Below are 25,933 nucleotides of genomic sequence, written 5' to 3'. Positions count from 1 at the left end.
TTGGGTCCAGCACGTTTTTTCCTGCTGTCAGGCTACTAAGAACCTCAGGTTTCTCAGCTGCTTGGTAGCCCCAGGGAAGTAAGACTGTCTGGGGATGATCTGCCAGCAGTGACTCTTTGTGTATGCTCTAGGAGGTCTGGTTTGCTTCATAGACCCAGAGGACAGAGGAAGGCTCTGGTTTGCAGGGACTCCTGTAAACAAACAACTCCCTCTGTACGGATTTCTATTGTATTTATCATAGGGAGGCTTGACACAGCTTGCTGGGTCAGAGCTGGGGAAGATGCTTACCAGAGGCCTCCTTTTCTGGGACTGAAGTCAGGACCTGGAAACAGGCTAGAGATCTACCTTTCCAGGAGGAGCTAGCAGATAACATCTTATCTGTAAGTTACCTGTTACTTATTGGTTTAAGTGCTATCAAAGCCCCACAGGGCAGGGAAAATCCCTACTTCACAGATGAAGAAACTGAGGCAGAGGTTAAGGGACTGGCTCAAGTCTTCCGGGCCAGGATAGTACACAGACAAACCGGTTCCAACATTCATCCCATTCTCCCGATGATCTGAATGCCAAAGTCCTTCTTATCCTCAAGTTCATGGCCACCTAACCCTGGACTTGGCAGTATAGGAATGTCCAAATGCACGTTGAGACTTATCCAGATCCCTTCCATGACCGTTAGGAGAGGGTGTCAGACCAGAGAGAGGGAGGGGTGGGAAACTTAAATGTCTTCTCTGAGAACTGGCCTGGCTGGTTTGGACAGGAGAGGGGTGTCGTAGGAGTGTGGCCATGGAGAGAGGAGCCAGGCTGTCTGTGCTCTTACCTTACACTGTATCTCTACAGGCAGCAGGACTCTGCACAACTGAGGGCCACAGAGAGGCAGGGTGGGAGGAACACGAGAGGGAATCATTTGTTTCCAGTATAAAATTTACGGGGCTCCTCCATCTTTTCTATCATATGTTTTCTTCTTAAAATTTTAGATAACATTTGTTTGCTCTTGTGCGCACACACACACACACACACACACACACACACACACACACATGCTATGCCATGAACGCGGTGGTTTTCAAGAAACAGCTCTGTTCTTCCATGATGCGGGTTTCAGGGATTGACCTCAGAATTCAGGCTCGGTGGCCAGTGCCTTCACCGGCTGAGCCATCTCATCAGCAGCCTCATCCTTTCTAAAAAGCTAACTTAGTGTTTAAAACTCATAATGGTGAAAAACATCAAACTGTTCAATAATGGTAGACTCCATATCTGCTCGACAACACCCACAGTGGAGCCCCGGGCAGCAGGGAGATCACAGCCGTTGTTCTCTCCTGACAGTGACCAATCTGTCCCCCTCACCATGGCTTGCTTTTGCTTTGCTATTTTAGATAAGCTATGGGACCAGGGTCTTGCCTGCTGTGCTTTTCCAGTCCTCTTGACATCTGCACCTGAGCCAAGTCCCCCTCACCTGCCTCATCCTGCTCCTGGCCCTACTCCAAGACCCTCCATTCACAGTCTGGTCCCTGGCACCCTACATATGACAGCAGAACTGGAAGGGGAAGTGGGAGATGCAGAGGAGGGACAAGCTCCTACCAGCAATGTGAGCAACAGCTATTTTAAAAATGGAGAATTGACTTCTGGTGTTAAGTTGTAAGTTTGCAAAACAACAGTGCTTGGTGCTGTCTTTCAGTATGACCTAATTTAGAGAGAGAGGGGGGGAAAAAGAGGAAAACACATTTGGCAGCAGTAAAAAGGGAAGCAAGCTAAAGAGGAAGATGTAAGTCTGACAAGTGGGTAAACTGTGGTGGAGCCCACCACAGCCTTCCCAGGCCCTCGCAGGCATCTCTGCGTGGTTGGTCCCCTCTCTACAAACAACCACACGGCACTTTTTAAAAAGCTCATCATCTGAGAGGCTCACATCTGTACTGTCGTAGAGCCTCCACCCCCAGACACTGTTGTTGGAAGTGACCTGGAGTACAATAGCTGTTATGACAGAGCCAGGCCAAGGCAGCCATCCAGGGACACCCCCTCTTGCTCTGACCCAACATTCATCTCCCAGTCCTGCACCCAGGGTGAAGACTTGAACAAACTCCCTCAGAACACCAGCAGTGCGGCGGGGCTCTGTGTTCAAAATAGCACTTCATGCCTACCCATATGACAGTCATTAAGCAATCAACAACTTGGGGGCTGGAAAGATGGCTGAGAGATTATAAGCTCTTCCTTTCTTGGAGAGGACTTGGGCTCAATTCTCAGAGCCTACTTGTGGCTTACAACCACCTATAACTGCAGTTCTAGGGGGTCTGATGGCCTCTTCTGGCACTGCACACATGTGGTGCACATGCGTATACAAAGCACACTCACACATACATATGAAATAAAAAATTAAAAGTATAAAAAAGGAAATGAAAAACTCTAAGGGTTAGGTCACCAATGTGTGCTGTGTCTTGAGTTAAGAGTTCTGAGAATGACTATGGAGACTGCCGGTGGGCCGAGCATGGAGTGAGCCACTGCTGCTCAGAGGGTGTGGGAGTGATTCATCCCATACAGCAGAGACTCACACACACTGAACGAGAGCTAGTGTCCTCTACAGACAGTCTTCATAACCAACGAATTGTGCCGTGATGGTTGCTCAGAGGGACCAGTGCTGGTCTGATTAGAAGCTGGACCTCTTGGGGACCATGACAAGATGCTTTGTGGGAGGCTCCCTGTATCCTTCAGCATAAATAAAACTGCCACCTACACCACGCACCACATGGTAGAATTACACGTTTATCACAGCTGCTGTCATATCATGGCACCCAATCATGGAGCTGGCAGCAACCCCCAGGAGCGCCAGGCTCAACCATCTCACTTCCTAAGGAACAAGGAGCACCAGTGAAGAGCACTGCACTAGTGACTGGGCTCTCCAGACCCCACTTCTGAGCAGCTCCACAAGTGACATAAAGTCCCGAGTCCCTGGAACTACTGGCTGGGACTGTCCCGCTATTCCTCGCGATGGCCGAGACCTGGGACACTCACATTGAACTCCTCTCGGAATCGCTTGCAGTCATCCGCAGATCTCACCCGGATCTCCTCCTCCAGGTGCTCCACGGGGATGGGGAAGAACTTCTTGGGGCCTGATGGAGATCTGCTCAGCAGCATCACTCTCTGCTGCTCTGTAGGGCCAGGAGCAACAGAGAAGCCACTTAGTTCCATTGCCCATGGCTGACTCATTCCTTAGATGGTCGGACAGCATTCCTGATGGATCTGCACAATGGGAGGGGACCAGTCCTCTCAAATCGCTCGCTCACCCTGGGGCTAACCCAGCTCTGAGCAACTGAATCAAACATCTCCTTCCCAACACACCCTATTTTCAGCAAGTGATGGCAGCATTCCTGTCCATCATAGACATCGTATTCTTGACCTTGCTTGCAAGCTCACCCACCACTCAGCCTTCCCTCTAGCCTATGTTCCTTCCACGCACGGCATGGCAGCTTCATGATACTAGATCCAGAGAAGAGTAATCACAGGGCTCTGGGTATACACTCAGAGCAGATGGGGGGACTGCCAGGATCTCTGTCTTGCAGCCTCCCCTTTTTGGCAATGCATAGACCCGCTTCCTTAAATCACATGCATTACAATGCAGAGAAACAAACCATCTCTGAAGCACGGGAGGAGAGGACACTACAAAGGGCTGCTGGGGACTGGCATTTCTCTCTTCACAGAGAGGGAGCTGGTTCCATAAGATCAGTAGAATAAGTCAGCTGTCACCTTTGCAAAAGGCCCTGTCCCACCTGCAGAGCTCACTGAGACACCCTTCGGCTGCAGCCAGATGAGCTGGTAGAAGCCTTTGCCTTCTTGCCCCTCCCAGCCACACTCTTCCCTCTGCACTGGCTTTTGGGATGTGCGGGGAGGCGAGAAGGGCAGGTTGCAGACTGCAGATGCACCAGACCTGTCTATGCGGATGTGCAGGTCCCCCAAGCCCTGCAATGCTACCGCTCAGCTGAGCCCTCTCTTGCCCATAGCCTTCCCATCTGTGGGGTTGTGTTAGTTCCTTTACTACCTTGGGGGAGTTCTAAAGTGTCGCTTGAGTTCTGACGGCATGCACGTTACCTCAAGGCAGGCAAAGCTCTGCAGGAAGTTAGAACAGAAAGCTGGAACCACTGCTGTGAGCCAGCGTTTTGTGTTTTAAATCGTCACTAAAAACCAGGGGCTCGGCATATATTGGGCAGGTGCTACGCCACTGAGCTGTATCCCCAGGTCCCTTGGCCATTTGAAGATGGATCTTGTTACGTCGCTCAGTCTGGCCTTGAACCTGTGTTGCTTCTGCCTCAACAAGTGCCTTCGAATACTGAGATTAGAAGCCCATGCCACCCCGACTCAGCTAGAGCCTGCACCTTTGAAACCACACAGAGAGGAGAGAAAAACAAGCTTTCATAAGCAGCGTTTACAAGTTAGGACACAGCTGGAATCTAAGTTAGGCATGTCCCCTCACTGGCACTCCTTCTCAAGAGCGATGAGCTCTGGCAGAGCAGTGCCCTTTCCAGCTTGATCCTGAGGTAGTACCGTCACATCTGAACACTCCTCACCATGAGTTAGAGCCCTATCACGGGGTGATTTCAAAGGCTTCAGTGAGAAATGTGACTTGGCAAAGCCCTGCTAAACCGACAGGATATGAGTGGTCTCTTTAAAAAAAAAAAAAAAAAAAAAAAAAACCTCACAAACTGAAATGTCTCAGACATCCGCTCTCTTGCAGGGAAAAAACGACCTCTCACACTAAGTTCCGAAACAGAGATTCTGGGTTACTAGCAAGTGACAGCGTGAGCCCAGGAGGAGCTGGAGAGAGTGGCAAGCTTGAGTGACAGCCCCATGCCTGCCCGCTGTACCAAGCCCAGTGTACAATACCTTGCTCTTCTAAGATCCCGTTAGGCATTTTCTTGTCGTTGCTGCTGACCACGGCCTTCCTCTGCTTCCGGAACCTTAAAGGCACACACAAGATGTGTTAGGTCTCAGCACCGCGGGAACCCCCAAGCCCTGAGTGTGGTGATACCCACCAGGTGAGCCGGGAAAAGTTCTTTCTGCTGCTCATGGCTGAGCTGTGTGGCAGCTCAGGCCTGGCCAGCCGCTGTCTGAGCTGTTTGGGCCCACACCCCCAGCCTCCAGCACACTCATTTCCTCATAGGAGCTGGTGAGAGCACGTCAGCGCCTGGGGACACTCCTACCTGAAGAAGTAGGCTGCAAGCAGGAACAGGAGGAGGAGCAGGGGCAGCAGCAGCCAGGTGAGCAGCGGCTGGGATGCACCAGGGTCCGGAGGGCCTGTGGGTGGGTGGGGTGGTAGAGGGCAGAGACCCCATCAGGACCTTGGGTAGGGGTAAGGACTTCCCCCATGCTACAGTTTAGAAATTATCTCCCTTCAGTTCTTTCCAGGGGACAGAGGAGTGCAATGGTGGGACTTGTTCAAGGACTCTGACGAAGGGTGACCTCCTCGTACCCCAATGTACCCTGCTCTCTCTCTCACACACTCTCTCTTTTCCTTTCCCTTTGGTTTTCAGAGGTAGGGTTTCTCTTCTCTGTATAGCCCTGGCTGTCCTGGAACTCACTCTGTAAACCAGGGTAGCCTTGAACTCAGAAATTCGCCAGCCTCTGCCTCCCAAGTGCTGGGATTAAAGGTGTGCGCCACCACTGCCCAGCCCAGCTATTTCTCTAAGCATCTTTGGCCCAGCCTCTCTCTTCAATGAGGAGGTGGAGGAAGGTGGCTTCCCCTCAGGGTACAGTTGTTGTGTCCCAACCCAGATGAATCAGGAGCACCAGGTATAAGGAAACAGCCCGGTCCCGAGGTTTGATACAGTTATTGAGGAACAGGCACACAATGGCCTGGCTTTTCAGAGCCTTGAATTCTTTGTCATAGAGACTGCTGGCTTCCTGGAACCAACTTGTGCATCCATTCTTCACACCTCCCAGGTCCACCTTCCTCAGAGAGACACATATCCCTACCCTTGCACCGTGCCTTTGGTGTCCTTGTGGTCATCAATTGACCCATTCTCTCTCAACCTATTAGGGTGCCCTCCTATCACCACAAAGCTCCCAGCCAAAAGGCCCCATCAAAAGCCTGCTTCTCCAGTGAATGAGTGTGGCTCCTGTGAACTGGTCCAGAGGAGCTATGATCTGCAGCTGGTGAGCACATGCTATCAGGAGTGAGCCGGTCTCCCATGGGAGGCCCTGGAGGTGAGTAGCTCGATTTCCATCCTCTTGAGTTCCAGAAGTGCCAAACATTGTCCCCAAGCTGAGTGTGTGTGCCAGGGTTCATGTCCTTCCTCCCATGTGCCACCCTGGTCCATAGAAACTCAGCACTCCAGGAAGGAGTTTGAAATGTCATAGTTTCCCCAGTCCTGTGCATGTATGTAATCTACAGGCTATGACCCACAGTCTGCCATCTGTGGCCCTGGCCAAGAGAAGCTGATTCCCAGCATGTCAAGGTCAGGTATATATTAGACTTAATGGCTAGGAATATCTGTCCCTCCCTCAGGGGGATACTCCAAACCTGCCCATTGCCCAGCTGGGGCCCGTTAGGAGCAGCCTGGTCCACGACTTCCACGGCTGTGGCTCCAGGGAAATGGTATACCCTAGACTAGGACCTGTATCAAAGTTTAACCTGGACTGCCGAGAGCTGCCTGGGCCTGAAGGGCAGCGCTAAGCCAATCTCAGGGAGCCCCACTGCTCAGGGTTCCCTGATTCAACTCCATCCATTTTTGGTCAAAGGCCACTAGAAAGTGTGGGCAGTCTCCTCCTTCTTCTCAGGAAATGCTCACTGTCTTTTCTGGGTGTGTCACCATGGTGACAATACCCACTTCTGCATTACCCAGAGCCCAGCCTCTGCTCTGCAGAAGCAGCTACTAAACTGGCTTGGCTACAAGGTCCACTCCATCATAGACAGAGGGACTTCGACCCCGTGAATCCTCCCCTGGGCTCTGTCAAAGTACTCGAGGGTCCAGCCTCTGTGTCCAGGTTCTCGGAGTACAAGCTGCAGTCACAGAAAAATGGGGACCCCACAAGGCATGAGTTGAGTGACACAAGGCCTACATGGATTGTCACACAGGCAGGATGGTCAGAGGGACTCATTATCCCTCAATTTGGTTTCTGTTACTTCTAATGTTCTTTGTCTAGGAAGGCAGAGGTCAGGGCCAGAACCTCGCAGGCTTCCCAAGGGTAGCAGAACACCCAGAGCCAGCTGGGTGGGACGGGACATAGGGAACCGTGGGCATGCTCTGGCTACAGTGTCAGAGCCTATGGAAGGATGGGTCCGTACTACTTCTTGCCTCAAATACTGCAAAAGAAGAAGCCCATACCTTATGAAATGTCTTTGAAATTGTGGATGCTGGTCAATAATTAGGTTTAACACAAATTTTGATAAACAATGTGGGCCAGGAAATAAATCCTGGTGCATACTAGGTAATGTCCCCTTGGTCCCAGTGGTGTTCCACCCAGGGAGGCATGAGGTTTCCTAGAGGATATCCTATGGTCACATTCTGTTTCCAGTTCACACTGACTTGGAGGTGTGTGTGGGGGGGAAGGGCCAGAGTGGGGAGGTGCAGATGGGTCTCTCTAGATGATTCAGCCCTTTTCCTAAAGTGTTGCTGGGTTTCCCAACTGTCTGTGATAAGGGAGTACATGTGTGTTCACATAGACTTTAGGCATAGGCATACCTGCGTGTGTGCACACACACAGTTGCTTACACAGAACCTGGTCTTGACACTAAAAAGGCAATAGTTTGTGTGTGCAGTGGGACCTGACACTTTTACTCTGAACACAGATGTCCCCAGTGACTCATCTGCTGTGTCAGAAGGACCCAGGCAGAAGAGCATGGGCCAGCCTGGTTAAGTTCTTTCCAGACCCCATGGAACTCTGCACCAATCTGCAACAGACAGTGCCCCTCCAACGAGGGACACTCTACATGTCTAGAGGGTCCCTAGCAAGGAGGCGGAGGAGTAAAGGAGGAAGAGGAAGAGGAAGAGAAAAGGCAGGAAGCACAGTGAGCAATTGTGCTCTGGGAAGAGACGACAGTCCCTGGAGGACTGCTCTGGAGGACTTTCTGGGATCTGGTCCATAAAGCTTCTTGGGCCCGAGGCGTACGATAAACATTCCAAGTAGCCCAGTCAGAGCGAACACACATAGGTGGGCTGTTTTGCTTCCCTAGCATGAAGTTGTGAGTGTAATTTTCCCTGCCTTTTCTTCTGTGACGCAAAACTCATGCACACATAGGTTTGGTAAATAAATTAGACTCACTAATCTCTCCTGGGATCCAAGATTGCATGACTGAAGGAAGTACTGTTATTTTACAAATTATTAGGGAAGGAAAACAGATGAACTGATTATAAAGAATAATCTGCTTGACGATATATCCCAACACAAATGCTATGTATGAAGCGACTGGGTGGAACACACACCTCTCTCATTGCTCCTGGAGAGCTGCCACACTAGGTAAGCCTCTTCATCCTGTGTCCTGGCTGCTTGCCGTCCTACACTTTGGACTGGCCCAGATTGTATGGGTATATGAGGCTATTTCCCACTTTGCTGTTCCCAGTACTTCTACATTAAAAAAAAAGTGATATTCCTATTTATGTGTCTGTAGGTGGTCATATGTCTTCGAGTATTTGTACCACGTGTGTGCAGTTGCTCATGTTGGCCAGAAGAGGGTGTCTGATCTCCCAGAGCTGAAGTTTCAGTCAGTTGTGAAGGGCCATGTGGGTGCTGGGAACCGAACTTGGGTCCTCTGGAAGAGCAACAAGTGCTCTTAACCACTGAGCCTCTCTCCAGCCCCTAACTCGCACTTTGTCTCACCAGGGTTTCTGTAAGGTGGCTCCTAAAAGTGGACCTTTGTGTCGCCTACAGTCATCATCAAACAAGAGTAGAAATAGCTAGATGGCCTCCCAAAACATCCAACTTCTAGGCTCGCCTGGGGTTTACAAGGGAGACACTGTCTCCCTGTGTGCTAATGATCCTTCCACTTTTAGTCAGGCAAAAGCACAATAACATTTTAACTTGATTTTCTCTAATATCTAGAGAGTTCAGAACCTCTGCCTGATGAGTAAAATGGAATTAATTAGATGCTTTGATTTTGCCTGGTTGTGTTTGACATCACCTAATAGCTTCAGCTGCCAACTCGACACACCCCGGAATTATCTGAGGGTTGCCTTGCTCAGATGGACCTACGCTCATGTCGGCGGGGCATTTTATTATTGGATGCTGTAGGAGGCCCCACACCACTGGAGGTGGCGCCATCTCTAAGTAGGTGGTCTTGGGCTGTCTAAGAAAGCTAGTTGAGCACGAGGCAGTGAGTGAGCCACTAAGCGGTATTCCTCCATGATTTCTGCTTCAGTTCCTCTTTGAGCTCTTGCCTTGACGTTCCCTCATGGTGGACCATGATGAAATATGTAAGCCAAGTTAATTAACCCTTGCCTCGCTGGTGCTTGGGTTGTAGTGTTTGTCACCGCAGTAGCAAAGCAAACCAGAACATTTCCATTTCTCTAATGTGCTCTTTCACACGTTAAAATTAAGGATTCTTCCTGTATGTATTATGGATAATAACACTTCCTCACATCTTTTTTTTTTACATATTTTTAATGAATTCTTTGTCTTAAAAAATGTGTCACGATGAATATTGAATTCATTTTGGCCAGAGATGAAAGGAAACCATTTCCTGTTGTTCTGTCACATTCTGGCAATGTGCTAACCCCTCAGGAGATACTTCATGATTTTTCAGGGGCCAGATCTTTTCAAGAGCACTTGGGACCCCCTTCCAAGTTGCAGGACAAAGGAGCAGCCGTGTAACTGGAGGCCTCCGTAGCTCCTGATAGCGGGACCAGAGCAGTTGCTAGTGGGCTGAGCCCCAGAGGAGACCTATCCAGAGCAAGTTTCTGTTCTGGGGGCTGAAGTCATGTGATAGTCTTCTCTTCTTGAAAGCAACACTTCCTGCCCACGGCTATGTGATGAACCGATACATTTTGCTCTCAAATGAACCTGGAAAGTCCTAACTTGGATGGCGATGCCACCCTGAGGGACCACCTGTGGGGCTGTCACAGGACTCTGACAGATCAAACCTCTCCTGTGGGGAGATGGATGCTCCGTTCCCGGTGGCTTCAAGGTGTTTACTAGCATGTGCAGACAGCTTTCGCGGTATCCCTAAGTGGCCAGCTGATTAGTATTTGGTGAGGGAAGTCAGGGATGTGGGTTGAGAAACTTTAGTGAATGTTCTTGAAGGTCACTGTCCTTGGGGCAAGTCTAAGTACAATGTTCGGTGCCGCAGGACATGATAGCTTATTTGCATGTGGAAAGCCATGTGCAGAGAGGCCTGCACGAAGTGTCTGGTTGGTTGGTTTGTTTGTTTGTTTGTTTGTTTGTTTGTTTGTTTGTTTGTTGTGGCTGTGGATGTGGATGTCAGGGCAGGGAGGAAGGACAATACAGCAAGAGTGTTCTCTCAGGTGTTTGATTTCGTGGCAGAATAGTGCTTCTTCTTCCCTCCCCTTAGGGACACCACCATGCCTGTAGGAAATTAGTCTATGGTCTGAAAACCTTGTGAAGCCCTTGAGAGGGGTGAAAGTTGAACTTCTGACCCACTGGGAAGGCACCAACTACCACTGACTTTTTCTAAGAAGCTTTTCGGTAAGGATATTGATAATTTGAGTCCTCCTTAAGCCTTGCAAGGGCCAGTACCAAACATGTTGCTCAGTTCCATGTGTAAACTTGATGGGGTCATGGCTGCAAAATAATTTCGAGACTACCATCTAAGGGAATTTTTGGATGAGGCTAACACTAGAATCTATATGTTGAATAAAGCAGATGGTCTGCCCCGGTGTGGGTAGGCCTTGCCCTATAAGGAATGGAGCAAGTGTGTAGGAAGAGATGGATGGGCATGTGGCATGTGAAAAGATAGGGGCCAGCCTTTGCCATTGCGGGTTCTTTCTGACTTTGCCACTAGACACGCTTCAGGGAATCCCTGCCAACTCCTTAGGAAGGGCTCCTGACCTCACCCATCTGCCCTGAACCTGGCTCTTTCTGTATACAACACAACCCACAAACTTTACAATGGAGAAGTTGAGGGACTGAAGCATCAGAGCTCCTGGCTATCAGAGACTGGATAGCTGACTGGAGCTTGCTCCCTGTTGACCACAGCAAAAGTCAGATGTTGAGAAATTCGGCTATGCTCTGAAGACTGTCCAGCCTGCTTATCTTCGTAATGCTCACTGCCTCTGTACCTCATGAGTCGGGGAAGGGATGCAAAGAGGGGCATAGAAGAGGCATAGAGTGAGTGATTTCAGGTTACCCAACTAACAAGTGGCTGAGACAAGATTTGAACCCAGGGAGTAAGAGCCAAAAAGACCTACTCTTGTTTGGTTGGTTTTTTTTTTTTTCTTTTCTACCTCCTCTTCCTCACATTGGCTTTGCATAATATTTATTCATTTAATTGAGATGAAATTTACATGCAAAATTAACTTGTTTTTAATGTATGGTGAGTACCTTGCCAAGCTTAGGCAGCTCTGGCTATGGTCGCACCTTTAGAGTATTTCTTTGTCTCCAGTAAGACCCCTCCTGTCTCCCTCCTCATCCCAGCAACTGCTCACTACTCTTCCTGTCCATGCTTTTCAGGTGCTGGATATTTCCCAGCAATGCAATCCTACCTTAGTCTGTATCATGGGGTTTCTACGTCTACCTTCTATCGGTGGAAATGTCTCTGAGGTTCCTCCTTGATGTCACATGGGCATCTGTATGCCTTTTTTTTTTTTTTGTCTTTAATATTTAAACTACAAGGTGAGGGAACAGACTAAGAATAATCCCTATGCCTGCCCTGGGGTGTATCTGTCCTAACATTCTAGTGAGGCTAGGACGATGGCAGTCCATTTCAGCTCTATCTCCTTGAAGCCATGACACACCCAAGAATGCTCCACATTTACCTAGAAAAGTAACAGCTGTTCTTTTAAAAGAGGAAAACTTACCACATACCAATATTACAGACTATTAACAAATGACAAGTAATAACATTATTAGCCCTGTTACACGGCTTTTTTTGCTCCATATTCAAACATATTCTCATGAAAGGAAGGCAGGGAGCTCGCAAAACATAAAGCTACAAGACTCATAAGGCCCTGAAGTTTTACAATCCAGAGGCAAATTGCCTGGGGTGTGGTTGGGGTGGAGGGACTCTTAAGTGGAGCTGCCTACAAACTGTGCAGGAGACTGTGATGATATAGCTTTTGTGAGTTGTCACCCAGGCTGCAGTGGGCTTTTCCAGTGAAACAGCTGCCTCTGAGTCACTCATGCTTCTCTAAGTAATCTCCCAAAACTTACTGGTTCACCAAGCTAGGCATGGACACAGTCATTTCTTGGGTCTATGGTGGGTGTCCTCCGTTGAGTAATTAGATGTTTGCTCATCTCTCCTCAGGAAAAGTTACACAACAAACCTTCAAGCCAATATTCACATTTGCTCAACCTCTTGGTCAGTGTTTGGTCATAGCTGCTCCTAGTAGGGCTCTACACAAACTTTTCAGAATGTATTGTTGAATTAACCAATTGTGTGTGTGTGTGTGTGTGTGTGTGTGTGTGTGTGTGAGAGAGAGAGAGAGTGTGTGAGTGTGTGTGAGTGCGTGTGTGTGTGAGTGTATGTGTGTGTGAGTGTGTGTGTGTGTGTGTGTGTGTGTGTGTGTGTGTGTGTGTGTGACCACATATGCCACAGTGTACTTGTAGAAGTCAGAGAACAATTGCAGGAATCAGTTCTCTCCCTTTCCACTGTGTGGGTCCCAGGAATCGAACTCAGGGTATTAGGCCTGACAGCCAGCACTTTGTCTCACTTAGACATTTGGATGGCCCTCTACAGACTTTCTCACTCCCTATTTCCAAGATTGATCCCTACCCTGACCCCAGCAGGTGGAACATCCTTCTTGAACACACTTAGATGGCTCTGGTTCTAGGTACATACACAGTATCCTGGTTGGCATACAGGAAGAACCACTGGAGATCTTTCCCAGCGGTGCTAGGTGCTTGGGAGATGGCAGTTTGTGAGGCAGCAGGGCCAGTTGGGTACAGGTTAGGGGTCCTTACCTGCAGTTGTGCTGGTCCAGTTGCTCTCTGTTGGGGTGGTGTCGTTGCCCTGGCCAGCTCTGGCGAGCGACAAGCTAAAACTTGCCAGCAGGAGTGGACAGAAGGGCTCCATGGTGCACCTACGAAGAGAAAAGGACCTGCTCAGAATCTTTCCGAATAGAAGTCTCTGGACGTGGCTGTCACTCAGTAGGGAGGACGAAGAAATAGGAGAGTAGTTCATTGTAATTTTTCAGGAAACCAAGAACTTTGCCTGCTGACTTCATTGTCTCTTTTGGTGTCTCCATACTACAGTAGTGCAGTCCCTGTCATCTGCAGGTCCAGACTGATGACCCAAGGCTCACAGCTCCTACATTGCTGAGGGTGAGCCAGCATGGAGTGGGATCAGACCCCAGCTTTATCCATATTGCCAGCCAAGAGGCATCTGCATGAGTCACCTGGCACCCCAGATACCACATCCCCCAATACCAACTGTTCCTCTGCCTCCCTTACACAGCCATTATCTGGACAAATTGAATCTATGTTGGCTGTGGTGTCTTGAGATGCCCATGCCTTCCTGTGTGCTTTTTGGGCCCCTCTCACTAGGCCAGCCAAATCCATGCCCTCCATACCTGGCTCAGGAGCTTCTGACCAAGCAGCCTTGAGGCCAGCATCAGTGTCCTTCTCTACCCTCTTCCATTCTGTGGCAATACACTCTCCCAGACCACCTCAGTAGCCCTCTCCTGGCCTTGCCTCTGACTGTACCAACTTTCTACTCTACAGAGTCATCTACAGCCTCAGGAGAGAGCTAAGTGTTTACCGAGTTGAATGGATGCAGGGGACAGACAGATTGACAAGGGGTTCAGCACAGAGAAAGTTCTTTTATATTAAGACCCCACCCACAGGTAATCAATCTGTCCTCAGATCTTGGCTCCCCATTTTGCCCAGTCACCTTCAATCATCCTTAGAGATGACAGTGATGGTGACTACCCTGTGGTGTAGAAAACCTTGCTTAAGGACTCCTAACCAATGGAGGCAAGCAATGGCACCTGCCCATGCAGATATGGGGTCCCTGTCAAGGAAACCTCATCCACAGCCAGCCCAGGGGCTCTGTCCCATCTCTACTGAGAAAAGTTTTGCTACCCAAAGCCTCCAAGAAGGATGCAAATGGACCCAGACCTCAGAACTGAGGCCAGTAGATAGATGCTCAGCACTCAAGCTGTTCCAACAGGGAGCACTAATGTTTGTAATTACTGAAGACGTGGAAGGAGCCAGGCAATCCCAGTGTTTCTCAGTAGGTAGAACTGCCAAGACGAATGGGACCCAAAGCACATTATAAAAATGACCTCACAGAAATTAGTCAGCGGCCACTGGCATGGTATGTGTGACCTCTCCTCTTCCTAGTTCCCAAATTCATGTTGTAGATTTATAAAGTGGACCAGACACGAATAGCTCCGTGGTTGAGTGTGCATCTGCTCTAGCCTGCCACTCGCATGGGTGTTGTGTACATAGGAACCCCTCAAGGCATGACACCACTGGTTCTTGGAGCATGAGAGACCAGATTAAGTCAGACTGCAGGATTAGAAAGCCCATGTTGGAGGTCAGGGCTGCTGGCGACGCACACCCTCAGCAGGATCCGTGCTGCCCAGGCTCTCATTTGACAGGCAGCTTCACACACAATGCCACACACTGCCTTTTCCCTCTCCAATCTGTTACTGAGCACTGCCATGGTACTTTACATACACTAGAGGAAACTGCAGGGTAATTGATTGGGAGTTATTAATTGGCTTAATCCAACTCCAGAGATGCGGAATTCCTGGGTGAAACATTGTTTCATCCCAAGCATTAATAGCCTTCCCCACCAAGCATTCAATGATCTAGGAGGAGGCTAGGCCAGCACCCTTGGGGAGGACGAAGCTCAACTGCTTCCCCTCATTAAGTGTGGCTGTCTGTCTGCAAGTTCTTAGAGCCGAACTTCCTGATGGGACCAGTAGAGGGAGATACAGTGTGCAGACATCAAACCTGCCCAGCCATCTGGTGTCTCTTTATTATTCCACTTGAATTCTAAGGCTAGTAACAACCTGTCGGAGGCTCCCTGGCCATCCCCTCTCAAAAACTTGCGCAGGCTACTTAGTAAGCACAGGCACGGAATCTGCACAGAAATAATGTGTGAAAGAGGAATTAAATCTACGCCGAGCTCCAAGGATTGTAGCTGAGTAGTATTGGCTGTGCGCCTGCCAAGTGCTAAGCACAGGCGGCCCGGGGAGCCTGTGCAGTCTGCAGAGCTGGGATGAACAAAGCCTTCTCTTCCCAGAAAAGCACACTTTATTTTTACTCTACTCAAAATCCACCCATCTCTCAATAGGACTATAAAACTATCATTCTTATTCCACTGAATACTACTCCAGTACTTCCCATGACAAGGATCAACAAGCCTGCTAGGATCTGGACATGCAAAGATGCGTCAAGTTCCATCCATGAGCAGGAACCCCCCACCCCCACCACACCCCCACACCACACCACCCCCGGAGCTGGAAGGGCAGTTCAAGGGTAGAGACCTAGCGGCCCCATGAGAAGCTGTGGAGGTGATGTTGCCAAGGAATAAAGGCAGTGACCAGGTTGTCGGTCACCGTTCCCCAGAAAGGAAACACACAACCAGAACCTTCAGCAGGCGGGATGACACTGCAGCCTGAAGGAAGCTGTGCGTGGCCGACGGTCAGGGCAATCTTTGTTTTAGCCCACAGGAGCTCTGCTTCCTAGGGAGACCTGAAGAGTGAGGGTGGGAAGCCTGGGGCTGAATGGAGAAGGCCATGCAATGATGCCTTAGCCTGAGACTTGTTTGTTCAGGTTCACTTTCTTCTAACAACTCAGATTACTGAAATCACATAGGGGCTCAATATCAGATGTCAGAAACCTCCTTTTGTGCAGAGTGATAGGTTATATATGCCAATGTGTGAGGGCCACAGTTTCCCTTTCAGCTTCCTGGGCTGACCATCTCCACACCAGGGAAACACAAACATAGACATGGAAGGTTCCAGGATATCTTTCCCAGGGCCACTATCCGATTCTCAGGGTGCTTCACTTTGGCACACACGTTATCCATGGGTCTTAGTGAGGCGGGACAGCAAAGGTTCTGGGGGGAGGCTGAACTTGATCTGTGACAAATCCCCACAGCAGAAGTGAACTTAGGAGGACTAAAGACACCCGAGTGACAACTGGCAGGTATTTCCCTCTCACCTGCAGCACAGATGTCATACACCCATGCGTGCTAGGCAGCTAAGGCTGGTCACCCTGCACCCATAGGCTGCAGTTCAATGTAGGACATCCGGATGTGGGAAGGAAGGCAACAGCACTATGGCATAATGGCTAGCAACATCAGCCACTCCCTGTGGAGCACAGCAGAGTCCCCAGACTTGGCCCTTCCTGACTTTACTATACCTTATAGGATCCAAACTGAAGCTCTGAGGGCTTGGTTGTCTGTGTGTGATATATATGAGTGCAGTGACCTGGGGAGCCATAGAGGGTGTCAGATCCCTCAGAACCAGAGTTACAAACCATTGTGACTCCTTTCCCTCAACCCCATATGTGTGTGTGTATGTATGTACACACACACACACACACACATATATATATATATATATATATATATATATATATATATATGCACCACTCATTATAATCTGCAAACACAGCATGTTTCAGATATATCCATATGACCTTGCTTCCTTGCCTCTTTGAAGATGGCTTTGCTTATTAAAAACAAAAAGATGCTCACGGGGAGTCCTCAGCTCAGTGGGTAAAAGGTGGAACTTAATTGCTTTTGAGCAAAGGTAATTGAATGTCTAAATTCAAACATGGAAACATCTTTTAAAAAGAGATGGCAAAGGGGTCTACACCTTAAGAAAAAAGCGAAAGCAGAAAGAGCAGGCAGGGAAGAGGGGAGGGAAGAGGCGTGGTGGTGGGTGTCCCAGCCGGACTGTAAGTCACCTGGTAGATATCCTCATGGTCTGAGCAGGGAATGGGCTATTTAGATTGGTAAGAGCTGACCTGCCGGAGGCAGTGTCATCCTGGGCATGTGAAGATGCACACAGAGGGGTGGCAATCAGGTACTGGCCACTTGGAGGGAATAAGAGAGGGAAAAAGATGGGGAAGGAAGGGTGTGGGGAAAGGGAAAGGGGGAGGGGGAGGGGGAAGGGGAGGGGGAGGGAGAGGGAGAGGGAGAGGGAGAGGGAGAGGGAGAGGGAGAGGGAGAGGGAGAGGGAGAGGGAGAGGGAGAGGGAGAGGGAGAGGGAGAGGGAGAGGGAGAGGGAGAGGGAGAGGGAGAGGGAGAGATAGGGATGGATGCAGAGGAGTAACATCCAGCCCAGCTACCAGGAAGGACCTGTGAGTCTCTGAGCCTGTCAGCAGGCCTGCTAGGGAACAATTTCAATTCCCTATGTGCTGCATGCTAATTTGCATAATTCCAATTATTCACCGAGCCCTCTTGAAGACGAGTAAGAAGTGAAGAGGCTCTTCTGTAGGAACTCATTCACTTTCATCCAGGCTACAAGACCAGAGCATGAAAATCATAGGCTTCCACTCAGCATCCTTGGACTCACTTCATCAACAAGCAGCAAGTGTCTGGTCCAGTCTGCTTAGTGGTTTAGGGAGCAGGAGGCTAGCAGCGTTTCTCTCAGTGGGGACCAATGAGGTACATGTAGCCAGACTTTTGGGGATAAACTTTACTCTCCCTGTTTGGGGGAGGGACCTGGAAGTTTCCAACCAGAGAAGCCAGGAAGACCCTGAAAACCTACAAGTGGCAAGTGTATGAAGAGTGCATTAGACTCATGGGTGGGGGTCACAGAGAGCAGTGAATGGGGGTGTGTGTGTCCATAAGACCAGTGAATGAGAGTCACATAAAGTTAAAGGATGGAGGCTGCATAAGACCAGCAAATGTGGCCACGGTCAACTCTTCATTCCTCAAAAGTCACATAGAGGCAAGCCATTTGTGGGATCATCTTTTGATCTTACTTAGCTCAATTTTTTTTTACTAGTGAGTGGATATTGGTGATTAAGAAAAAAAAAGAAACCCTGTAGATAGTAAGTTCAATATCCACAGATTTAAAAATGAGAGATAACCAATAGGACCCTGCCCTCAGCACCCTCTCAGTCTCTGTTCCTTTTTCAATCAGAAAAATCTCACGGCACTGATAGAAGGGACTGCCAATTATGTAAGGGAACGGCGATGGTGATGTTCGTTCACTGGGAAAGGAAGTCTCATTATTCTCCATGCTAGTCAGCCTTCCGAGGCTGTGACAAGACACACGAGGAAAACAACCTAGGGAGAGCTTCACCCCAAACACCCTACCAGGTTTTGAACCCATCGGTGGATTGATTAATCAACCAATGAGAGCTCTTATGACTCTACGCGTAGCCCATGGGGCTGGACCCAGACCTTCATGAGTGTTGGGGGGGGGGGTGTCATGTTTAAGCCATAACGGTTTTGGCTCTCACCGCCAGTGTATCTTCATATTAATAAGAATGTCCAGATATGAACATTCTTTGAACTTATGCCAACAAGAGGTGTGGCTTTGCACACGAGGTGTGGCTTTGCACACGAGGTGTGGCTTTGCATTGAAGGTGCTCTTGCTCCAACACACTTGTTTCCCAAGTCCCTTGCTCACTTGGCTCTCCTGAGCAGCTGCCTCACTATCACCTGCACTGGCATCTCACCAGCCTCCTGAGCCCCTCACCATACCATGGATGCCCCGTTCTTCATATCAGCCCTCTGCACTATGCAGATCACCCTGACTTGATCATTGATGGCAGCTATCCATCTGTCTCCCACTCCTTGGGCTCCCTGTCAGCAGCTCCTTTTTGCATTTGAATGTGTGGTTCTGTGAGTCAGAGCCACCTGGTTGTCTTGTGTTAGCTACACAGGTGGCTGGAGGAGAAAGAAAGGCCGGGTCCCAACAGGACTTAGTAAAATTGTCAGAAGATGGGGAAGCAGGTTATCTGTAGCTGGGGAGCCAGTGTGCTTGGAGGGGCAAGACGAATATGTGCTGTTCCTTCGGGCCGCTGGTCCTCATGCTGCAGACAACCTTTTCTCTGAACCTGCATTATGAGAGACCCAAGAATACAGCCCCCAAGCTAAGCTGTGGGGTTCTGCTTTGGGGGGACAAGAAGGCGTGAGAGGCAGTTCCCCTACTTTCACGAGTCTGCAAGTAGCCCTGGCCCTGCTCCATTTCCCCTCTGGTCACATCCTGTGTTCTGTTCAGAAAGCACCGTTCAGGGAACTGGCATGCCAGCTGCACCTGGGGTGCTGGCAAGAGACAGCTGTGCAATGCGGGCAGTGTTTTGGGAGCCCTCCAGGTACAGACACTTTCAATGGAAGAGTCAGGGAAAGATCACTTCCTCCCCCTCATGACTTTTATTTGACTTTATCTGGACAATAAATCAGCTAGTGACGCCCTTCGATCAAGATCCATAAATAAACCAACACTCGCATTACTGCTTCCAAGGGAGACTCACGAGCATTTCGACAGACTAATGTTCTCTATGCTGAAATCGGCTTCTGTCATCTCAGAATAATTGCCTCAGCAAACATGCCCATCACCTCGGCACCCAGCTCTACCAGTGCCCAGTAACTAAATGTGTGTGTGAAGGCCAGAAGAAGGTATCTGAGTCCCCTGGAGCTGGAGTTGTAAGAGGCTGTGAACTGCCCAACAGGAGTGCTGGGAACCAAATTCAGATCCTCTGAAGGAGCAAGAGTAAGATCTCTTAACCACTGGGTATCTCTTCATCCCCTTCTGTCTCCTTTTCCTTTTCTTTCCTTTCCTTTATTCCTTTCTCCCTCTCCTGTCTCCATTCGGGGACTTCCTAAAGGCCAGCGAGAGCCTCTAATTACATATATAACGACAAATCTCACCACTTCTACCTCCTGCCTAGTTCATCTGTCAGACCCACTATCCCCAGGGAATGGTTGTCATCAGCAGAGGTTCCAGCCAACTCTGCTTAGCTTCCAGAAGTAGCAAGAACCATCTGCACGAACAGAGCCACAGACTATGGAGCCCGGTTGGGTCAATGAAACCTGTTTTAATTGGACCACAAGCCAGGAGATTTAAGTGACAGAGATGACAGGGATGTGACTTACAGCTAGAGGCTGCTGCACAGACATCATCGATCTACCTGCCTGCTGCAAAGCTTTGTGGGAAGAAATCACACACAAGGAACCCAGCACCACCAGGAAGCAGCCTGGTGATTCCCACCCAATTGAGACCAAGAGGAAACAGGCTGGGGAATTTCCTTGTGCCCTCATGTAGGGCTCAATGGACTGACTTATTCCCTCCATAGCCACTAGGAGTAGAAAGTTCTAGAAAGCATATTCTAGAGGTGAAGGGATGAGCATTATTTTCTGTGACAGTGACTTGAGCAGCTTATCAAAGTTCTCAGGGAAACAGTCTGCCCTCATGATAGGTGTTCGGGTGATAAAAGAGACATGCTTTTGTCAAAAATCCATCAAACCTTAGGCTTGAGGTCTGTGCATATTTGCCCTTATTATGTAATTCTACCTTTAGAAGAGGGCTGCTTTCAGAACACAGTGGAAAACGGGGCATGTAGCTCAGTGGGCAGAATGCTGGTAGCATCCATGAGATCCTGGGTACCATCTACGGCATGAGATAGAAGATCAGTGAGGCCACATGCACACCTGTAACCCACGCACTCTGGAGGTGGCAGCAAGCTGGTCTGCAGCTCAAGGTCATCCTTGGCTATGTAGCTCATTCAGGGTCCCAAGGCAGGCCGAGTTACAAGAAACTCCAGCTCAAAAACAAAGAGACCAAAGCCAGTGCCTGGCTCCCTTCTAGGCAGCAGGTTCCAATGTGTAGCTTCTATACTATGGTGTATTCTCAGTCATAGATCAGCACCCTGACACCCTCCATGCCAGGTAGGGAAACAGCTCTCTGTGTGTCTTGAAGGGGTCAAGGCTACAGGCAGAAAAGGTGCTATCCAAATGCTACTGGTATGAATTCATTACTGTGACTCTATCTTGCCCTGCTGGTGGGCTGCACTAAACCTTTAGTGGAGATTGTCATGTTTCCTGTCCTTCTTTTTTAAGAAAGGGCTTAGTAAAAAGGAGTGATGCTCATCCAAGCACACGCAAGGTAAACTCACGCCTGCAGATTCCCTGACCACCAACTATATGCTACTCAGAGTATGTGGTCATCTCAGCAGTAGAAACCTCAGCCTGGTTTCTCTTTCTCATGAAATGGGGGAGGTGAGATAGCAGCTCTCAATTTCCTATACCCTTCCCCAGGAGCACTCAGGCTGGGTTGGAAAGAGGTTGCCCAGATTAGTCCAGGCTTGGGCAGGTTGAGCCTCCATAGTATCCCAGGTAACACAGAAGCTGTGCATGTTCAATGCTCACACGACTGGGTGTGCTAGAGAAAGTCTGAGTTATAATTCGGGGACATTGTGTATCTAGCTGCAACTTGGAATCAGATTTTGTCACCAAATAACCAGGGGAGCAGTTATAAATAATTCATGCACGTTGTTTGGCTCAATTAACATTGCTCACGTGGCAGGGGGAGTTCTTTGAAGTCAGTTCTTTCTTGAGGGACAATGACACACCCCCGTTGGACCAGGCCACGCTTCTGCCCTAATTAGATATTTACACAAGAGACCCAAGTGAGGAGGCTGGATTTATTTTTAATAAAAGAAGATTAAAACGCGTGTATTCTCGGCAAATTAAGGAAGACCAAACTGAATTAAAATTCTCCCACAACTTGGCATGGCGAGGTGCTGAAAATGAGACACCTCACTTGAAGTTATGAAAGGATGTTGCTTGCAATCAGGCAATAAAAATTAGGCTTTCCCTTTCTTCAACTCTCTTTCCCAATGTCCTGTGGGAATTCCAGCGAGGGTGCCAGAGAGTGCCATGTGCCTTCTGCCATCAGAGAGCTATTCTAAGCCCAGCCTGCACGTCCACCTGTGGAGCAGCGGCTGTAGGCTGTAAGTAAAGAGGCAGATGGGGGGAGAGGGATGATATGCCAAGAAATGGGGTGAAGCTCGATCATTTTGTGTTGCACAGTGATTCCGGCCACACCTGAGCTCCTCAAAGAAGGCTCTAGGCCTTATGTGCATGGATATGCTTTCAAATCCTCCAAATTAACGTAAAATCTTCAAAACCTAAGCAAGAACCTCTTACAGTGTCTCCACACATAGATGCTACCTCCAAATGTAGAAATACACTCATCCACAGAAAGCGGGGACCCAGGTGTTTCAGGTGGTTTTGTTCATAAAAAGATAAAACAAAAAAATTATGAGAACTAATGTATTTGAGTAATGTATCAGGAAGGAAGAGGTTACATCTACTCTAACAATTGCGTCAAAAAGGAAAACAAACGTAGCCACCTCCTCATGCTCGGGGGTTGAGCTCAGAGAGGATTCTGGGAGAGGCTAATTTGGGTGGTTCCCCATACTTGCCTTTCCAGCATCTTCATCAGCTCCGACTTCAGGAGCAGCCTGCCCTCTGCCTCTCAACAGCCCTGAGTCTGTGCTTGGGACACTCCCTCGCACATGTTCAACCGTGAAAATTCCTCCCGATTCTCCTATCTAGCCCATGCCGGCCTCTCGAGGAACCCATGCCCGTTCTAAAGCCCCCACGCCCAGACCAGGGCACTCTTATTTCTAGTATTAAAATCCCACCAATTCACCACCTTCCTGCCTGGTGCACAGTGCACAGAGGGACCATGTGCTCCCTACAGCCTTCTTACTCCTGAGGTGACCACAACCCAGAGAGACCACAACTTATTTGGCCCAAGACACACATCTAGAAAATGGAAGAGGGAGGGGCACATTCTAGTCCAATCCAAGTCAGTTTGTGGTAGCTTCACTCATTCATTCATTCATTCATGCATTCATAAATTCACTCACTCATTCATATGAGGTCACTCAACTATTTAATGGCACCGAGTGTGGTTGCTCCACCCCCTTTACAATTCAGGTTACTGAGCAAGGCACATCAGATCACATGGTAGATAAACAATAGAAACTCCTTAGAGTTTTAGGATTTCCAAACCCTAAATCTGTCAGCAGGTTCAGTGTCTAGAGAGAATCTATTTCCTGGCTCTTAGATGGCTCTGCCTCCTAATTTTGAATTCTGTCAAACTCCTTTCTGGATCTGGCTCATAATGCTGCTCTAACAGAGAATCCATGGATTGTGTGTGTACCCAGTTGTAGACCATTTGCCAAATATGTGCAAGATCCCAGGTTTATTCTCCATCATCATAAAAAAAAGCAAGACCAAAGAAATACAAACAGAATTCTCCCTCCATTTCTAGATGATCACGAGTCCTCTACCAGATATCCTCCCTATTATTTGTACAAATTGAATTCTGCAGGACAGCTCTGCACTCATGGTCATAGTGATTAGGATTTCGGGGAGGACGTCCTCTTGCCTCCCTGGGCCCCAGGCCATTGTAAGGCTGCATAGTCGGAGAAAAAGAATTCTTGAGAATGAGATTGGGGGTGGGGTGGTGAGAGAGTGTGTTAGTTCCAGGGTTACATTTCATTTTATTGACGTTCTGTTGGCAAACTACAATCAGCACCATATAATTATAGAAAATTATAACAGCAGCACAGCAGAGAACCCAAAAGCTACCCCTTGGGAATATTAATAAGTAGACACTCTACTCTTTAGTAGAAAATGCACACCAATTTCATAAAATGGCTGGCTTTCACACTGGGAAGCATCACGGAGCTCATGCATTTTTAAAGAAATGCTGATTTTAGTGTGACCAGGAGATGGTAATAGGGATTGTTCTTTATTTGCCCAGGATGTGTTTATTCATTGGTTCAACAGGTGTTTTCCATACCATGGAAGGAGTCTAGTTTACCTGGCAAGGCTAGACAAACATGCTCACTTTAAATGTTTCTATTCTAACTGGGACAGGTGGGGGCGCTCTCTGATAGATGACTTCAGTGAGTATGAGGTATTCCTGCCCCACCCCCTTGCACCACCTAAATAGACTGGGTGCTGGAGAAGCCATGGTGATTACGTTTGCATCCTCAGCTTCAAGGCACTCCTGGGTGCATGAAATACTGCTCTTCCAAGTCTGTCATGTCGGAGGCATGCCCGCATGGCTCCCGAGCTGAGCCGAGAGTCAGATGGTCAACAGATGGCTTGCCTGGAGAAAGCCTTCCTAAGGTCAGGGGCCCTCACCAGTCCTACCTTGGGGGACAGAACGATGTCCTTGATGTTCTATTTGCTGTTGAGCCAGGATGAACAGCAATATGGAATGCTATTACTATTCATCACAGGGTGATACTGTTCTGGATCTCGCAAGCCAAGGGCAGGCAGAAGTTATGTTATTGCCTTGTGAGGCAGGTGTTGAACTCCAGAGAGGTTTGATGTACAAGCAGCCTTGAGCATCTTAGTGTCTTAAGTCAGCCTGCCAGTACACCGAGGACAGGGAGACAGATGGGTGAGGCAGACACCTGGGCTCAGTACCTGTCACTCTGTAAGTTGCCTGTCTCTCAGACACACTACCTTCCATAATCTGAGGCTCTGTGGTCTGAGACCCCGTGCCAACCTTAGGATGCATGGGAGAACCCAGGTGAGCCCTGTTCATGATCCGCTCTGAGCCAGCAACAGGACAGTCCCCCTGCATATTACACACATGGTCATGGCACATCTCTGTCCCAGTTCTTCTGGGGGCACCCACAGCTGAGAACCTCCTGAAACTGGGTTCCAGCATGAAGACACATGAGTGGGAGAGGGGACTCGGAAAGCTCACTGCCCAGTGGGCCAGACACATGATAGGAAAGTGCTGGCTGTTGGAGAGGAAACTGATGGGTGTCCGAGAAGGTGATTTTACGTGATTAAGGCATTATTGGTTAACATTTTATGGTCTCTGCTCAGCTTAGTACCTGAACTTGAAAGCCTTCTAGATTCGGGATTCAGGAGCTCTTTATGCACTCTCAACACTTGAAGCTAGAGGGCAAATGCTGAAGATGACCAGCAGATGGCGCCACTGGAAAGTGACAGAAATATTGACCCACATCAACCTGCTGCTGCCAGATCAGAGCTCAGCCTTCCTAACTCAGTGTGTCCCCAGAGGTCACCCTCTGACCAGCATTTCAGCAGATTCACTTTATAAATGTGTTTTCTGGCCCATCACTTCCTGAATAACGACCACAGCAATGCTGTGACAAACTTCTCAAATCCTCCATTCACACACTGGTGAAGCGATTAATTAGGAATTAGCCTTCTAAGGCACATCTGAATTCCCCCTAGCAGGCCCCTCACCCCTCATGTTCTCACTTTCAATTCAATTCTACGATCCGTGGGTCCCTCATTTCTCCCTCAGTCAAGAAATTTAACAGTCCAGTGAAAGTCCCTTGGCTGAAAGAGCTGGGAGGAAATTACCCATCAAACGGCATGGCCCATTCAGGACACTGGCTCTCTTCCCACAGCATCGATTCTTCCATACATATTGAAATCAATTATCCTGGAGACTGTAACTCGCAGTGCATACATATACATATACATATACATATACATATACATATACATATACACACACACACACACACACACACACACACACACACACACACACACATATGTATCCGGGAAGCACTAAAGGTGAGGTGGCAGTGGCTCTGGGGAAACCTGCGTTCACCTGCCGGCTGCTTAATGAATCTGCTATTGGCTATTTAACACGCCGACAGCCACGGGGAGAAAAACTGTTGGCAACCTAGCCTCTTCCCAGATGTGGAGATGGTGCCTATTCTTCACTGAGTGGGCAGCCTTGTTATTTCTCAGCCAAGGGAAAGGGCTAGTTCCCAGCCAAGCCTTCTCTGCAGAGCCAGGCACGTGGCGAGAACCTGGATTCCAAGTCCCTTGGCTTTTCCATTTCCCAAC

The 25,933-nt window shown here is 48.9% G+C and overlaps 1 protein-coding gene and 1 long non-coding RNA gene across 7 annotated transcripts in view; one reads left to right on the top strand and one right to left on the bottom strand.

Annotated features, from left to right (window-relative positions):
* The window catches only part of Ptpre (protein tyrosine phosphatase, receptor type, E), a 148,471-nt gene that overhangs the window by 29,265 nt on the left and 93,273 nt on the right, over window positions 1–25,933 (bottom strand). For 5 of the 6 annotated variants that reach the window (XR_001785494.2, NM_011212.3, NM_001316678.1 and 2 more), the window contains 4 exons: window positions 13,054–13,172; window positions 5,184–5,277; window positions 4,867–4,940; window positions 3,001–3,137 (listed from right to left, as the gene is read on the bottom strand). Coding sequence is in view for 5 of the 6 variants with exons in the window: in NM_001316678.1 (NP_001303607.1) it covers window positions 3,001–3,137; window positions 4,867–4,940; window positions 5,184–5,277; window positions 13,054–13,172 (424 nt within the window). In the remaining variant the exon portion in view is untranslated. Of the gene's footprint in view, window positions 1–3,000; window positions 3,138–4,866; window positions 4,941–5,015; window positions 5,132–5,183; window positions 5,278–13,053; window positions 13,173–25,933 lie in introns of those variants that run through there. The other variant, NM_001316681.1, reaches the window with a different exon arrangement.
* On the top strand, window positions 4,716–8,573 carry 5830432E09Rik (RIKEN cDNA 5830432E09 gene). The gene is made up of 3 exons (NR_015548.1): window positions 4,716–5,240; window positions 6,020–6,186; window positions 7,772–8,573. It is a non-coding gene; the product is annotated as an RIKEN cDNA 5830432E09 gene (long non-coding RNA).

This window comes from Mus musculus, chromosome 7 (genome assembly GCF_000001635.26).
Source record: "Mus musculus strain C57BL/6J chromosome 7, GRCm38.p6 C57BL/6J".
NCBI lineage: Eukaryota > Metazoa > Chordata > Mammalia > Rodentia > Muridae > Mus > Mus musculus.
This window is presented reverse-complemented; position numbering and strand designations above follow the sequence as displayed.